General features: G+C 33.0%; 1 protein-coding gene across 1 annotated transcript; it reads right to left on the bottom strand.

The window, feature by feature from the left end:
- Positions 1 to 5,948: 5,948 nt before the first annotated feature.
- Positions 5,949 to 9,130, bottom strand: LOC7460514 (F-box protein PP2-B10). The gene is made up of 3 exons (XM_006368841.3): positions 8,817 to 9,130; positions 7,345 to 7,466; positions 5,949 to 6,507 (listed from the first exon to the last, which is right to left on the bottom strand). Exons 1-3 carry the CDS (start codon positions 9,087 to 9,089, stop codon positions 6,099 to 6,101), a joined length of 804 nt encoding a protein of 267 aa, XP_006368903.1. The 5' UTR covers positions 9,090 to 9,130; the 3' UTR covers positions 5,949 to 6,098.
- Between the last annotated feature and the right edge of the window lie 7,158 nt (positions 9,131 to 16,288).

The following is a 16,288-nucleotide window of genomic DNA, read 5'->3' as shown; positions in this document are numbered from 1 at the left end:
TATGAAATCTGGTATGGTTTTAAACCTAGTATTGATCATTTAAAGGTGTTTGGCAGTATTTGTTATGTTTTGAAACCTGAAGTTAGAAGAAGAAAACTTGATCAAAAGGCTGATATAGGGATTCTTATAGGCTATTGTAATGTTTTGAATATTAATGAGTTGGAAAATACAATAAAGCCCTTGAAGGCTTAAAAGTTGGAATAAATGAATAAGGGGTATAGTAGTAATTAGATAAACATAATAAATATAAATAGAAGAAAAAAAAAACAAAAGAGGGATCTGAAAAATTTGAGAGAGAATCGGCAGGAGAGAAGGGAGAAAGAAGAAGAAGAGAAAAGAGGGGAAAATAAGGGAAAAAGAAAAGGAGTTGGAGGAAATAAGTAAAGAGGGGTAAGATTATGCTTTAATGTGTATAATATGTTTTCTTTAGCTTTAATTTCGGTTTTGATAAATGTTAGGGTTATGAAATTTGTGTTTTGGGTTTGATTGATGATTTAATTTGAATGTTATAGAGTTAATTGTTGTGGGTATTTGATTATTTGGATGATTTTGAGAGATTGAATTGAAAGATGATGATTTTGAGTTATGATTTTGTTTGAATGGTGATTTTTGAGCTAAAAAACAGGGGAGAACAGTAGGTTTCTGTTAAAATTCTGGATTGGAGGTTGAAGATGACGAAAATTCAATTTGGTCCCTCAATTTGCGAAAATTACAGTTTAGTCCCCGAACTTTGGAAAATTACAAATTGGTCCCTGGAGCATATTCCGAGATTCTGAACAGAATAACATATGAATTATGGACAGAAGTACTGTATAGATAAGAGAATTTAACACTTTCAATTTAGTCCTTCAATTTGACAAAATTACAATTTGACCCTAAAAATTTGGTAAAATTCCAGATTGGTCCCTGGAGTATAATGAGATATTCTGGACAGAAATGAGGATTAATTATGGTCAGAATTTCAGTATAGTAATGGATTTATGACAATTTCAGTTTGGTCCTTCAATTTGACAAAAGTTGCAATTTGACCCTTAAAAATATGATAAATTACAGATTAGTCCCTAGCTGTAATATTAACTTTTGCAGATTGGTTTGATGAATAATTGAGGGTTATTTAGTGAATTATTACCAATTTTATTATTTGCTTTATTATGGATTAGATTTCGGGAAAACCGTTAATTTTGAGTTTTTGAGAAAATAACTAGTTTAGTCTAAAAACATTTAGGGTTATGGAATATACCCTTAGATAAGTGTATTAAATAGGTTATATGTTCTTTTGAGTCATTCTTGAATATGTCTCATTTGTATTCAGATAATCCTGATATTCTACCGGCGGGACGCCATTAGGATTTTCTTCGGTGTCTGCTTTTGACTTCTGTTTGCTTTCGAGTCAGGTGAGTGGATAATTTTCCATATGCATGAGAAATAGTATAAATATTTGATTTGTTAATATGAATTGAATCATGCTTCTTGATAATATATATGTTGATTATTATCCTTGTTTTGATAAAGCATGATCAATTATTGAATCTGAATTCTTGATATGAACCAATATATATTTTGAATTGAATTCTGAATTGATAGCTCCTCATTTGATTGATGTCATGAGTTGAGCCTTGAGATATGAATATGTCTGTTTGATTATGATTATGAACCTATGGTATGTCAGTCAGAATACCCATGCTAACAGGGTAGTGTTAGTCTTTGTGCACATCGTATCTGAACCCTAGTTGGTCGGGGGAGTCACCAACCTGTGTGGACTGATCATCCCACAGTACGGAGCCTCATGCTCATTGCATTTTGATTTTCTGACGAGTTTTACCATATGATCTTCTTGTTATGGCCAATTTGAGAACACTTCCATAAGAACCTAAAGCCATACTTGTATATATATTTCTCATTGCTATATTACCTCGTGTGTGTATATTGAACGTTATCTACTCACTGAGTTGTTGAACTCACCATCTCATTATTTATCCTTTTCAGGCTTATAGCTTGATAGCAGGTCACTTTTGTTGGACCTTCAGACCTGCTCTCTGGTTGTACCTTGTACATTTTTCTTTATGTCTAGTTAGTGCTCCAAAACTCTGAATTTCTATTAACTCTTGTATTCAGACAATTCAATTATATTATGAAGTTGATTTTGTTGTTAATGCTGCGTTAAACTCTGATTGAGTTAGGAGAAGTTTGTGTGTAAGTTTGGGTTCGCATAGGTATGGAACCTTGGAGGGGAACCTTGCCTATGTGCCGGTCATGGATCCGGGAATCGGGTCGTGACAGCTATAGTACAACATCTAAGGCTTATAAAATTTATGATCTGAATTTTAACAAAGTTGTGGTTGCTAGAGATGTCAAAGTTGTAGAAAATGCTACTTGGGACTGGAAAAATTCATCAGGTGAAGGATCAAAATAGTTGCAACATGATGGGTTGGATGCTGCAAAAATGATTGATCAACAAACGGATACTGCAGAAAATATTGAGCAACAAACTGAGTGGGATGCTGCAGAGAATATTGATGATCAACCAGTAAAGGGGACAAGATCTCTAACAGATATTTATAACAGGTGCAATGTAGCTGAGGCAGAACCTATACATGTTGAAGAAGCCATGAACTCTCAAGTTTGAATAGCAGCAATAAAGGAGGAGCTGGCAATGATAGACAAGAATCAAACATGGATGCTAGTTGACAGACCAACTCACAAGAAGGTAATTGGAGTGAAATGGATTTTCAAAACAAAATTAAATGCAGATGGTAAGATCAACAAGCATAAAGCCAGACTTGTAATGAAAGGATATTCACAAGAGGCAGGGATTGACTTCACAGAAAATTTTGCTCCAGTTTCCAGACATGAAACAATAAAGCTCCTGCTTGCTCTAACAGCACAAAACGGTTGGTATATATTTCAGTTGGATGTTAAATCTGCATTTTTGAATGGTGTGCTAAATGAGGAGATTTATGTTGAACAACCTGCTGGTTTTGAAAAATCAAATTCAACAAACAAAGTATATTTACTGAAGAAGACATTGTATGGACTGAAACAAACTCCTAGAGCTTGGTACAGCAGGTTGGATACTCATCTTTTAAGCTTAGGATTTAACAAAAGCATGAATGAGGTGACTTTATATGTGAAGCATGCTGATGGACATAAACTCATTGTATCAGTTTATGTTGATGATTTGCTAATCACAGGGGACAAGGAGCAGCTTGTAGAGGAATTTAAAACCAATATGAAAGACACGTTTGAGATGAATGAACTTGGTATTTTTTAGGAATGGAAGTAACTCAATCTGATCAAGATTCCTTTCTTTGTCAAAAACATTTTTCCTTGAAAATACTGGATAATTTTGCAATGAGTAAATGCAAGCCAGTAAGCACACCTATGATATAGGGGCAAATGCTAATGAAAGAGGATGGAGCACCAAAAGTTGATGGGAAAGTTTACAGGAGTCTAATTGGAAGTTTGCTGTATTTAACAGCCACACGTCCTAACATTCAATTTGCTGTGAATTATCTTTCCAGGTTCATGCAAGAGCCAAGTCAAAACCATTTTGTGGCAGCTAAGAGAGTATTAAGATATTTGAGAGGGACTGCGGGTTTTGGCATACATTTTGTGAAATCCAGCTCAATCAATCTTGTTGGATTTTCAGACAGTGACTGGGAAGGAAGTGATGAAGGAATGATAAGTACTTCAGGCTACTGCTTTGCTGTGGGAAAGAGTGTGTTTTGTTGGAATTCAAAGAAGCAATCGATGGTGGCACATTCTACAGCAGGGGCTGAATACATAGCTGCTTATGTGGCAGCAAAACAACTAATATGGCTAAGGAAGATGCTAAGTGATTTAGACTGCAATCAACAAAATCCCACAACAATGTTTTGTAACAACACGTCAGCTATAGCCATTTCTAAAAATTCTGTCTTTCATGACAGAACCAAGCACATGAAGATCAAATTTCATGCAATCAGGCAATTTCAGCAAGAAGGGGAATTGTAACTATGCTACTGCACTTTTGAAGATCAGCTAGCAGACATTTTTACCAAACCGTTGGCTAAAACCAGGTTTGAATATCTAAGGGCAAGAATTGGAATGACTAGCTTTGGAACCAAGGAGGAGTGTTGAAGTTTGGTACCTAAGCTAGAACAAGATTACTTAGCAGTAATCTACTGCATGGTTATCTAGTTGTTAGCTGAGATCATTATCTAGATTAGGATATGTTTTTTGAATTCTTTTATTAAGTTTATCTAGGATTAAACTAGCTTGTAAACATCTCATTAAATAAAGGAGAAGATGGCTGGTACGTGTGTTTGTTTTTCCTTGAAATTCTGTAATGATTGTTTTCTCTTTTCTATAAATAAAAGACTTGGGATGACAGTAACCAATCAACTCAATTCTGCTCTTTGTTCTTTATACTTAAATACTAAGTTTTGTGTTTTTTTTTTTGTTCTTTCCACCGTGGACTTAGTTCTTTGTTCTTTTTTCTTCGTCAATAAAAACAAAAGTTTGTTCTTTATATTACTACAGAGATTACATCACAATGTATATGTCTGACACTTGACACTACGACACATATCACAAGACAATAACTTAACCACATAAACTCTCAAGTTACTCAAACCAACTTTAATGAGCTAACTTATCAGTTTACTCTCCAGAACATTAACATCAACACATCCTTCACTGGGTAAAAATTGATACCCTTTTGAAACATGTGTATACGGTGGTAGCAGGCTGGAGTACTTTCCCAACACAATGCCAGGATTTCCAAGAATGTAAAGGGTCCATGATCACTGTATTAAACAGTTAAAAGGATCTGTGCCCCATATTGGCAAGGCTCAGAATTAAAAAGCTGATTTAGAACTTCATGTTCAGTTTCTTCTAATGTTTGAGGATCGATGTGTTACCTGAATTTGCTGATGACAAATAATCACAGTGCCTAGATATGAAGTTTTTCATTCTTTTGGAAATAGGATTGTGAAGGAGAAAACCATCTTTGGTGGTCTATTAATTAAGTTGAAACCACGTAGTTATGCATAGGTGATTTTTACTACAATGATACCATTGTTGATGATGATGGGGTAACGACAGATGAAAATAAAGTCCTTTCTTAGATAATGAAGTTAGGGATGATGATTGAGATTGAGAGGCCGTAGTGCTGGAGATAACTTCAAGTAATCAGATGGCATAAACTCTCCCAGGCTGCATTAGAATCTACAACAGATTGCAAGGCATGAGAGACCAGTGATGATCTGCAAGCTTCCCTTGGTGATGTGGATTATTAGCTATGTACTCCTCCTGCAGAGCTAGCTTTAGTAATATCCATCCAAGAGCTCAAACTGGCACAGCTAAGCAACATGCAATGAAAATGTTGTGTAATAGTTCAAGAAAAAGTCTTTTACTACCACTTCCGCGTATGATCTCGAGACCAGCAAAAACTGTCGAAAATGGGGATCAACTGGCAGCTACCAATTTAATGGCAGACACCAGCAAGTGCCACCGTCCTGCTGCTAAGCCTGCCCTTCATGCAGTCAATGCTCATGGACCAGGCCTTAGCATGAACTTAGACCGCATCTAAGACCACCCACTGCGGGCCTGGCCTCTCTCTACTTTATTTTTTATGATTATTCTTAATTTCGATATGGTTTAAAATTAATTTTTTATCCTCTTATAAGAGTACTAAAGAAAACTAGAAAATATTTTCGATGGAGAATTTTTTTTTTTTGTCAATAAAGAAGATTGAACTTGGTATCTGATTTAACATGAAATAAGCAAATAAAAATGCTAAAAAAATAAATTGTATCACTTTTTTTTCTTGTTTTTTGTAAATATAAAACATAGAACAAGTAAACGTTTTTTAAACAAAAATAAAGTTGAGTCTTTATAGTTTTCAGGAATACAGAGCCATCAAAGCACGTAAAACAAAACCTGAACAAATATTGAACTATACCATGTAATCAACCTCTACAAACATATATATATATATTTCAAGCAGGACTGGATAGAGTTCTACAGGCAGTACATAATTTACTTTCAGGGACATGGAGGCCAAAAGCTGATAGGAGTTGTGTGCTACAAATGACATGGATCATTTGGCTGGGAATTCATCTAACCTCTTTAGGCCTAAACTCAATTCCTTCAATAATGAGACCATTCTTGGTAGTGTAATTATCAACCTCCCTTAGATACGCCACCACGCTGCCATCATCTTCATTGTCATAGAAAAACTCACCCATCTCAATCTCCATCCACCCATCGCTTCTCTCCCGAGGCAGTGGAGGCATATCATAGTCTGGAGGGACATCGAGGAACACATGGAGCTTTTCCTCGCCCACACTTTCTTCAAAGTTGACACTCAGTTCAACAAGTCTCTCATCAAAACCCCTTGTGGAATCAGTCAGCTTAAACACAAGGTAAGCTGCATAGGTTGTTTTGGGAGAAAAGATTTTAGCATCTATCCTCCCCCTGACATCAAGCCACCACACGTACCTAAGCTCAGCCACCTCAGAGAACCTATAAATCCATTATCACAGAGCAATATAGCTGTGAAAATGACAAATTGGAATCAATGCAGAAAACCAACAAGGAAATAAAAGATTTACAATCCTTTGCGCACATTAATTAACGCAGAAAACTATCAGCAACATTTGATTACTTTTCTTTGTTATCATTCATGAACTTTTTAAGTTCTGAAAGAGAAGAAAAATGCTTTCCTTCTCTGCCAAAAAAGTTATTTGGTCAACATAATCACATGTACCGACTACAGGAGTCGGCCAACATAATAGCCCAGCAATTTCATTGGAGGAAATTTCCTATATATGAAGTTCGGGGAGAAAACAAGGAGCTCAGGCTGAAGTTTGGTTAATCTAGTAGGCATTAGGCAATTATAACCTTTTGTAACGACTGGGACACAAATACACAATAAAGTTGGCAAATAAGCGTAGGGGTTAGGGATCAAGAAAAGCAGATCAAGGACAGTGACAATAATGGCGGTGGCTAGTAAAGAGCACCCAGCGCTTGCATCCTTCTAGAATGGCCTGCACTGCTTCGGAAAACATATAGATCATCCTTCTAGAATGATCTATACATAGCTTGCAATCTACATTTTTTTATAAGAAGTCAGCATCACTCGTATTTGTTTTTGGTTATAAAGGTGAAGGCATTGATCCTCCATCATGTTCAACAACAGCAACCATACTACTGAAGAAGAAAATCTTTCCCCATCATAAACTTCACAGGTCTGTCTATATATCTAAGAACCTCATTTAGTTCTTGACTAGCTATGTGCAAAACATCATCTGGTAAATACATCAGTAAAATGAGAGAGAGAGAGAGAGAGAGAGAACAAACCTAGACTGATCTGGTAAGGGTTTCCATGTCCAATAGTCAGGTGTATCTCCCCAGGTAATTGAAAGTCCTCTTGCTCCAATCATGTAGCATTTTTTCCCACCATGCTTCTCTAGTGCAAAGCTCTGTTTTAAGTTTTTTTAAAAAAACAAAGGAACGTCTAAGATCATCATAGTAGAACAGGAGCAAAAGAAAAAACCAATACTCCACTGATACATGACTAGCTAAACCTCCTATGATCATCATGTTTTTCTTGGGTGGGGGAACTCATTTGCAATACCACAAACACAAATAAAAATTATACTTTCAAAGATATGCTAAACATCAAGAAAAAACTTTTTAGGATGTATTTTCTATCTTGAAAATTGGTTTAAAACATGGTTGAAGGTCAAATTAAATGCAGGTTTATTCACATTTGGGATTGAGATTTTGTTGAAAAACTTTCTTCAACATAAATACCTTAATATAGAAGTTTAACATGTCTAAAATCAATTATAGATTAATGAAAAATTAATTCAATTTAAAAAGTTCAATTGCAGAGGATAAAGGCTCTACACTACGTAGACTGTAAATCGCATGTGCCCACCAATTTGGAACTGGGTTAGCTATAAAATGATTTTTTAGTCCAAAAAATTATTTTTTATGATTACATGAACTAAAACTGAAAAAATATTTTGGAATAATGACGGTAAATGAAGAGACATGAATTGATTGGGTTAATTAACAAAACTAATTCATGCATCAATTTTAATCCCAATACTCTTGTATAAATAAGGATTGGATGGGGGTTGTTCAACACAACAAAATGACCAGCTCTTTTGTGTTCCTTCCATTGCTTTTTTCACTAGTTTTTCTTATTTCTAGATCTTTAGGTTCTTTCATCCGGAGCCGGTTAGGGCAAACGATCAATTTGGACAATAATTTAAGATCTTTACTTGATAAATTTTTTTAAGAATAAATAAGATATATTTATTAATTATTATAAAATAAAGATTGCCCTTACTTAATAAAAGACTTCAAATACAAAATGATGATTACTCAAGGATTCACTTGTCAGATATAGATAAAAAAATATTTTTAAATATTTCATTTATAATTTAGTTCAAGATCTCTATTCATCTTAAGTTGACTCTGCTGGCATCGTAGAATTTGAGTTTATTTTTGAGCTTTTTTTTCCCTCTCTCTTCGATTGTTGGTGTCTTTTGATGCATACAACGAGGTTGATCGGAGTAATTTTGAGGCTACTGTGTTTTGCGATTACCATGATGAATCTTGATGAGAGAGATCTCACTAATGTAATGAATTTTAATCTTGATTTAATTTCTTGTAATCTTTATATATTCTTTTTTTCCCTTGTAAAATAACATTTATCCCTCAAATAATTGCAGGGACGCTATCATAATTTTTTTTTAACCAGACCCACACAAAATTCCGACACCAGTTCTATAACACAGATAAAGCAGAATCATCCTTACCATGATACCATTGTTGACGAGGATAGGGTTGTTACAAAGATGGAAGTAAAGTTCCTTCTTGGATAAAGCGGTTAGCTGTGAGGATGATGAGGCTGGCGAGGAGGATATGATTTCAACATGATCGGAGGGCAGAAATCCTTTCCAAACGGCATCAGAATCTGCGGCTGACCGGAAGTTACGAGAGACCAGAGCAGATCCGCAAGCATCCCGTGGCGATGTGAAGGAAATGATGTGGGCTAGGCACTCCTCTGGGAGAACCTGGGACATATCCATCTCTTTTTCTTTTTTTATAACTTCTTTTGTGTTTTTTCCAAATGTTCTTACACCATATATATTAGTATGATTTGTGTATACTTCAGCGTCAGAATCCCTTGGGTCCTTCACATGTTGATTGTCCAATTGAATTCTCCTTCTATTTAGATTTTTATCAATCAACCCCCTGTGATCCGTTAAATAGACATGTAAGGCCACTCTTCCAATCAGATTTTAGCTCGTAATTTTGCTCTTTTTCCTCCATTTTTGTGTGGCAAAGGGATGCATTTTAGAGTCTAATTCAAGTCCCATAAATGAGCTTTTAGGACTAAGAAACCTGTACAGATTTGTGCTAAGAATTGGCTAGAGGAGTGACTTTATGTGCCTATCATTTATGTATTTAATGGATCATTAGCTAGGGTTAATTGGGAAAATCGATAGTGGGGGACTTGATTGAGACAAACATTATAGTTTAGGAGCAAATATATTCTTTTCTCTAAATTATAATTTCTAGATGCAAGTGTTTTTATATTATAATTTAAAAAGATACGCGGTAGCGTGGGCCAATTCAGGGATGGTGGACTTCTAGACAACCGTGTATGTGTGAATTCCAGCTGACACGTTCCATCCCATGAAGAAAAACCAAGTCCTCTCCTCACGGAGTAAATTCATGCATTTGGAAGTTTGAGATGTCACGTAAATTTCAAAGTTACTGTAAATTTCAAAGTTATTTCTTAGCTGCTTCTCACCTGCCGTGTTAAATTAAATAAGCAACATGTCTCCTTGCCTGGTCTTTGATGCCGTTCGTTTAGGAAGTTGTGAATGCGTTTGAAGTCGAACGTCAGCGTAACCTATTTGATAACCCCAAAATATAGTTTATTGTGTATGAAGAACCTATGTAGATTTTTAAAAAATAGGTTCGTGGAAAGCAGCTCTCAACTGCTTTTCATAAACATTCAGACGCGTTCAGTGGAGTATGGAGATAGTGGCGGAGCCACGTAGGTATAAAAAGGAACAATTGTCCCCTTAATTTTTTTAAAATATATTTATAATATTAGAATTTTTATTTTTTTTAGTTTAACATAGGTGTTCGGGCCAGCTTGCGCGCACCTCGACTAATCCCACGGGCCCTGAAGTTAACGACTATATAAACCTCTAGTGGCCATCATATGAGCAATCACAGTGCTCGAACCTGAGACCACAGAGAGAACAAATCTCTTAGTCCCAAGCTCTTACCACTTGCCACCACCTAGATATTAATATAATAGGTTGATGAGAGTCTGATACACGGAAAAGTGAAAAAAGTGGAAAGTTATTATTGAATTATATTTTAATATAATATATAATATATATGAACAGCTCATTTACTAAAAAAAAAAGTTTTTTTTTCTTTCACTAATTAATATAGAGCTTCTTTTCATTTTGATCCGATATTGCATGCCTCTCTCACTCTCATGCAAATTTCTCTTTTTTTGCTTTATAAGGTAAATTTCTTTCATTTTTTTTAAATTTATTTCATTATCTAATTTTAGTTATATTCTTTTATAATTAATTATTAAAAACATTAGGGTTTATGATAATTTAGAGGTTTTGATATGAATGTATTCAAAATAAATGTTTGAATTTACTAGTTTAATCAATTAAATATTTTCTTTTTTATTATAAATGAATAAATTAATGTTCATACAAAACCACTATTCTTGGCATCTCTTGTATTGACAGAGTATATTAATGAAATTATTTAACCGGGATCTCTTAATTCACTATAATCATGGATTAATTATTAATCGAGGTCTCTTAATTTACAATGTACATATATTGATTGTCATTTTATATCATAGATTTGTTTGTAATTAATTGTTAATGAGATGCTTGGAGTCAGGAGAGGCATGAGTTTAAATTCTATAAGCTACAATTTTTCTCTCTCAGTATTTTCTCTTATTTGAAACTAGAATATAATATTAAAACTTGTTTCATATATTTAACTTGGTGAGTTCATACAACTTTTGTGTGTGTGTGTTTAGAAATAATTTAAATGTCTAGAAATGATTAAGTATAATATAATCAACATGTTTATTATATGCATATAGATATGAATTGAAATGAGTTTTGATGAATTGATGTGTATTTTGCTATGAATTTCATATGAAAGATTTAGAATTATTGTATAACTCAACTGACTATTGTTTAACAATAAATTATTGTGTAATTGTGTTAATTATTATGTAGACACTAATAATAATAAAAAAAACCAGCAGGTTCATCAATTAAATTAACATATCACTAGACAAGTATTTTAAGCGTAAATACTTTGAGGATGAAAAGTCATTTAAAGTTTCAAGTTATGTAACTCAATCAACTTTGAAGAAAAGTTATATTAAAAAGTCATATAGTATTTGTTATTAATTTGCCCTCTTATCTTAAAAACTCTGGCTCCGCCATTGAGTGGAGAGTAAAACTCTCCACTGAACATCCACAGTGCAGTTCAATTTCACTGTTCCGCCCAGGATCCGATCCAAAGTTAAATATATTGAACCGGGTTCGACCCAGTAAAAAAATTAAATTTTATTTTTTATTTTTAATTGGTTTTATTGATAACGTAGCATTTGCAGAATTTGATCACAATCCCAATTTTGTTCCTAATTATATTTTACCTGATGTTGTTGCGCGCTTAAGAAACCAAGAAAACTGTAGTCCTTGTCGGATGTATTTCATACATGATGGAATTGTAGATAGTTTAATTGAACAATAAAATATATTTTATATAAAGTATTATTTATTTCATGATGTAATAGCAATAGTTAAATCTATAATATTTAAATTAAAAACCATCAATATTAATATATGTATATTTTTTAATTATTTTATAACCTCAAATTGAAAAGCAATTTTTTAACAAAACACATTAAACTACTTTTTGTCCAGCCTCAAATTCAACCATAGTTTTAACTAAATATATATAAATACCAAACCAACCTCAACTAAAAGTATTTTTATAAAACAATTTTTTTTCAAACCACAACCACAAAAGTTACCACAATACCAAACACAGTTACCACAAAAACTTTTTTCCGGTGCAAAAGCATTTTTTTTAAATGATTTGTTTTACTTTAGATTGATTTTTTTTTGTATTTTTAGATTGTTTTGATGTACTGATATTAACAATAATTTTTTTTAAAAAAATATTATTTCAATATATTTTCAAATAAAAAATACTTTAAAAAACAACTACTATTACAATATCAGTCAAGCTCTTAATCATGTTTGATATTAACTTTTAAGATGAGTTTCGAATGTAAATCAAGACATTTTTCAATTCGACATAACAAGTCATATGTGTTTGATGCACGCATTGAACACAATATGACAAGTTATTTAATGTTTGATCTGTGTGTGTATTAATTATTTAATGTGTGTTTGAGAATGTGATATCGGTTGTTTTTAAAAATATTTTATTTAGAAATATATTAAAATAATATTATTTTATTTTTAAAAAATTATTTTTTATATCAACACATCAAAACGATTTAAAAATATATATAAACAAATTAATTTTAATTAAATACAATTTAAACCGTGTTTCAAAACAGGATATAAACGGTCGACTTTTTTTCTTAGAGATGAATGAGGCCGAGTGCCCTTTCTCACCAAGGATCAATTCTCATCGTATAATTCTCGTATCCAAACCTATTCCAATGAATAAATTTTTATCGTGCCATGGGTGGTGGAACAAAGTTGTCCAAACCATAGTCATAATTAGGGGTGAGCAAAAAAACCGAAAAACCGATTAAACCAAGAAAACCGAAAAAAAAATAACCAAAAAAACCGAACCGAAAAAAAAACCGATTAAACCGATTAAATTTTTGAAAAAACCGGCCGGTTTGGTTCGGTTTCGGTTTTATAAGCAAAAAACCGAAAAAACCGAATCGAACCGAACCGAAACCGACAAAAAACCGGAAAAAACCGAGCCAAACCAAAAAAACCGAGCCAAAACCAAGAAAACCGAGCCAAACCGGTTTGAACCGGTTTTTGCCATAAAAAAACCGAACCGAAACCGGTCGGTTTGACCCGGTTTCGGTTCGGTTTCGGTTTTTTTTTCAAAAAAAAAAATTTCGGTTTGGTTACTTTTGTTGATAAAAACCGAACCGAACCGAAAATGATCACCCCTAGTCATAATCATCATTTCTCAATTTTCTATATTGTTCATTATTTATTTATCAACTATTTATTTATTTAATTGATTTAATGAAGTTTGACAAGTTTATTTACAAATTATTTAAATAAAATTTTACATACAGGGTCTTGATTGAAAAAAAAAAACTCTTTTACTCGGGACTAAATTACATATACTAAAAACATTAGAGTAGGGGTGAGCAAAAAAATCGAGAAACTGAATAAACCGAGAAAAAAAAACCAAAAAAACCGAACCGAAAAAAACCCGATTAAATCGGTTTTTTTCAAAAAAAAATTCAGTTCGGTTCGGTTTCGGTTTACGAAACCGAAAGCTGGCAAAACCCCAACCGAACTGAATCGGTTCGGTTTAAGGGGTACTATAAATAGGAAAAAAAAACACTTCCTAATTTCTAAAACCTAATTAACCCTAGATATTCTCCAGTGACTCCTTGCAGCCGCTCCCTCAATCCTCACGGCCGCACCTCACAGGCTCACACTTTCACTCACTCTGTAACAAAATCAAGTTAATCCATCTTCGATTCTTCATCCATATCCCCTCTCTGGCTCTCCCGTACCATCTTCATCTTCAAAACAAACAACCTAGCCAGTCAGCCACATCCCTTTCCCACACGGTCACGAGTCGCATGACACACTACACCGGCACACCGAACCTCCAGAGTCCAAATCTAGCAAACCAGTCCCTCCCTCTTTCACACCCGAACTTGAATCATGTCCCAACTCACACCAGGTATGATTTCTTTTTTCTGTCAATCTCTGTTTTTATTTTTAAAAAAACATATGCTTTGTGATTCTGTGTATTTATTGCTATATCCTTATAAAAAAATTAGAGTTTGAGCATTCTGTGTATTTTTGGTTGATTTTTATAACTATGCCATTTTTCCTATTATTTTTTCAAATTGTGCTACCTTGTTATTTTTTCTTGCTATGTGACGAAAAAAAACATTCTTGGTTTGAAGGGAAAACATGATCAACCTGCGGGCTGGTTTGAGACCATAAAGTCTGTTCTGTTGCTGCCTCAAGTTGCCTTTTACACCTGAACTTGAATCGTGTCCCAACTCACACCAGGTATGATTTTTTTTCCTGTCAATCTCTGTTTTTATTTTTTTTTCCTTTTTATTTAGTTTCTTGGTTCTTTTAGTTTGTTTTTGTATTTTGTTCCCCTGTTTTCGTGTCCTAATTTTCTGGATAATTTTCCTGATAATATGTTATTTAGTTTCGTGTCCCAATTTTCTGGATAATTTTCTGGATAATATGTTATAGAAATAACGAAGCTATTTCTTTATTTATAATTTAGATAATGTTTCATTATGTAGACTGTATTTAAGAATTGCTTTTTTTAGTTACTGTATTTGTATTGTTGTTGCCTTTACTGTATTTAGTGTGCAGGAACCTGTCAGCCAAACTTTATATTGGTTGTATTCATGTAACTTACATTATTGGCTTGCATTATTATTGGGTGAGAACTTTAGGTGAGAATAATAAAGTTTGAAAGTTTGCAATTGTAATAACTAATGATCAATATAGTTTACATATGCTTGTATTTTTATATAAATTATTGTTTCATGGATGATTACAATGTCGCTTCCAAAGTTTTTATTTCTTATTCATAAGTGAAACATTTAGAGGTCTAGTATGATATTCTATTTTTTAAGCAAGAAAGTTTGCCTTTATTTAATGAATTATAATTGATAACTATGTTAACTATGTTGGGTTGTTTGTTGCTGCAGTGTATTGCTTTGTTTTATGTGTATTTATTATTTTTTTTCTTCAAAATTAGGGTGTATTAGTATCTGGGAGTTGCATAAAGTTTTTCTTTTGTTGCTGTTTCCCGATTGTTTGTTGATTTCTCATCCTAGGTCTCTTCACAACATTGAAACTGCTATTGAATTTTTCTGGTTGCCATCTTTGTTATTTTTTAAGGTAGATGTTATTTTCTTCATGCTGTTGTTTACCGTTCAAGTTCTGGAAGAGCATTGTGTGATTTTCTATTTCATTTTGATGTTTGTTGGAAGGAAAAGATATAGATGTTGTGAAATTGGTTATGTTTGGCAGCATGTTTCATTGTGCACAGACATTGTTAGGATTGTCTTCAAAACTGGTTTCTATGACTAAAATCTGTTGCTTTTATAATATAGGATGTAAATTTGCACATTTTATTTTGTAATTTATTAATTAAATTGTTTCAATCATCTAACATGTCTAATTTTTTATTTTATAGAATTTGGTGGAAAGTTACATGTAGCATCGGATGATAATTAGTTCAGAAGTTACTTTGATGGTAAAATACTACTTTTTATTTTTACATATTCTAATTTATTTTATCATGTTATAATTTTAGATCTTGATTTTCAGGTTTTGATGTCAATGGTATTACGGAATCAAAGTGCAATGTTCTTGTCATCTTGATGTGCTTTTTGATTGGGATGATGTGCACAATGAAGATTTATATTTTTTGCATGAAGTGTTTTATTTTTTATGGCAATGTTATTTGCTGTTTTTTTTTTAAGCCCTCTTGAATGCAATGCTTTGTAATTTTAATTTTAATTTGGTGTGTGTGTTATTTAAACTTTGATGCAAGAGAGGAGTCCAAAACATAAATATTAGAAAGACTTGCAACATATTAAACACAATATTAGCACTAATAATTTAATATAAAATTATAAATGAATATTTAGTGACAAAAAATATTAAATATATTATAGAATTTTGTAAAAAAATTAGATAATATTTACATTAATTACAAGCCCATTAGAAAGCCCGTCAGAAAGCCCAAAAAAGCCCAAAAAAACAATAATACAGGTTTTCCGGTTTTTTCTGTTAAAAAACCGAACCGCAACCGGTCGGTTTGAACCGGTTCCGGTTCGAATTTTTCAGTTTTTTAAAATTTGATTTTGGTTAGTTTTTTAGATAAAAACCGAACCGAACCGAATTTGCTCACCCTTACATTAGAGGACCAGAAAAATTCAAAAAGAACTAAAATGTCACGAAAATAAACATATGGGCTGAAAATAAATTGTTAAGAAATT

The sequence above is a fragment of the Populus trichocarpa genome, chromosome 1, assembly GCF_000002775.5.
Source record: "Populus trichocarpa isolate Nisqually-1 chromosome 1, P.trichocarpa_v4.1, whole genome shotgun sequence".
Taxonomy (NCBI): domain Eukaryota; kingdom Viridiplantae; phylum Streptophyta; class Magnoliopsida; order Malpighiales; family Salicaceae; genus Populus; species Populus trichocarpa.
Note: the sequence above shows the minus strand (reverse complement) of the source record. Positions and strands in the feature narration are given on the sequence as shown.

Coding starts and splice junctions, on each gene's coding strand:
- LOC7460514 (XM_006368841.3), bottom strand. CDS start 9,089: ATGGATATGTCCCAGGTTCTCCCAGAGGAGTGCCTAGCCCACATCATT. Junction 7,467..8,816: donor TCGTCAACAATGGTATCATG/GTAAGGATGATT, acceptor AACTTAAAACAG/AGCTTTGCACTAGAGAAGCA. Junction 6,508..7,344: donor CCCTTACCAGATCAGTCTAG/GTTTGTTCTCTC, acceptor ATGGATTTATAG/GTTCTCTGAGGTGGCTGAGC.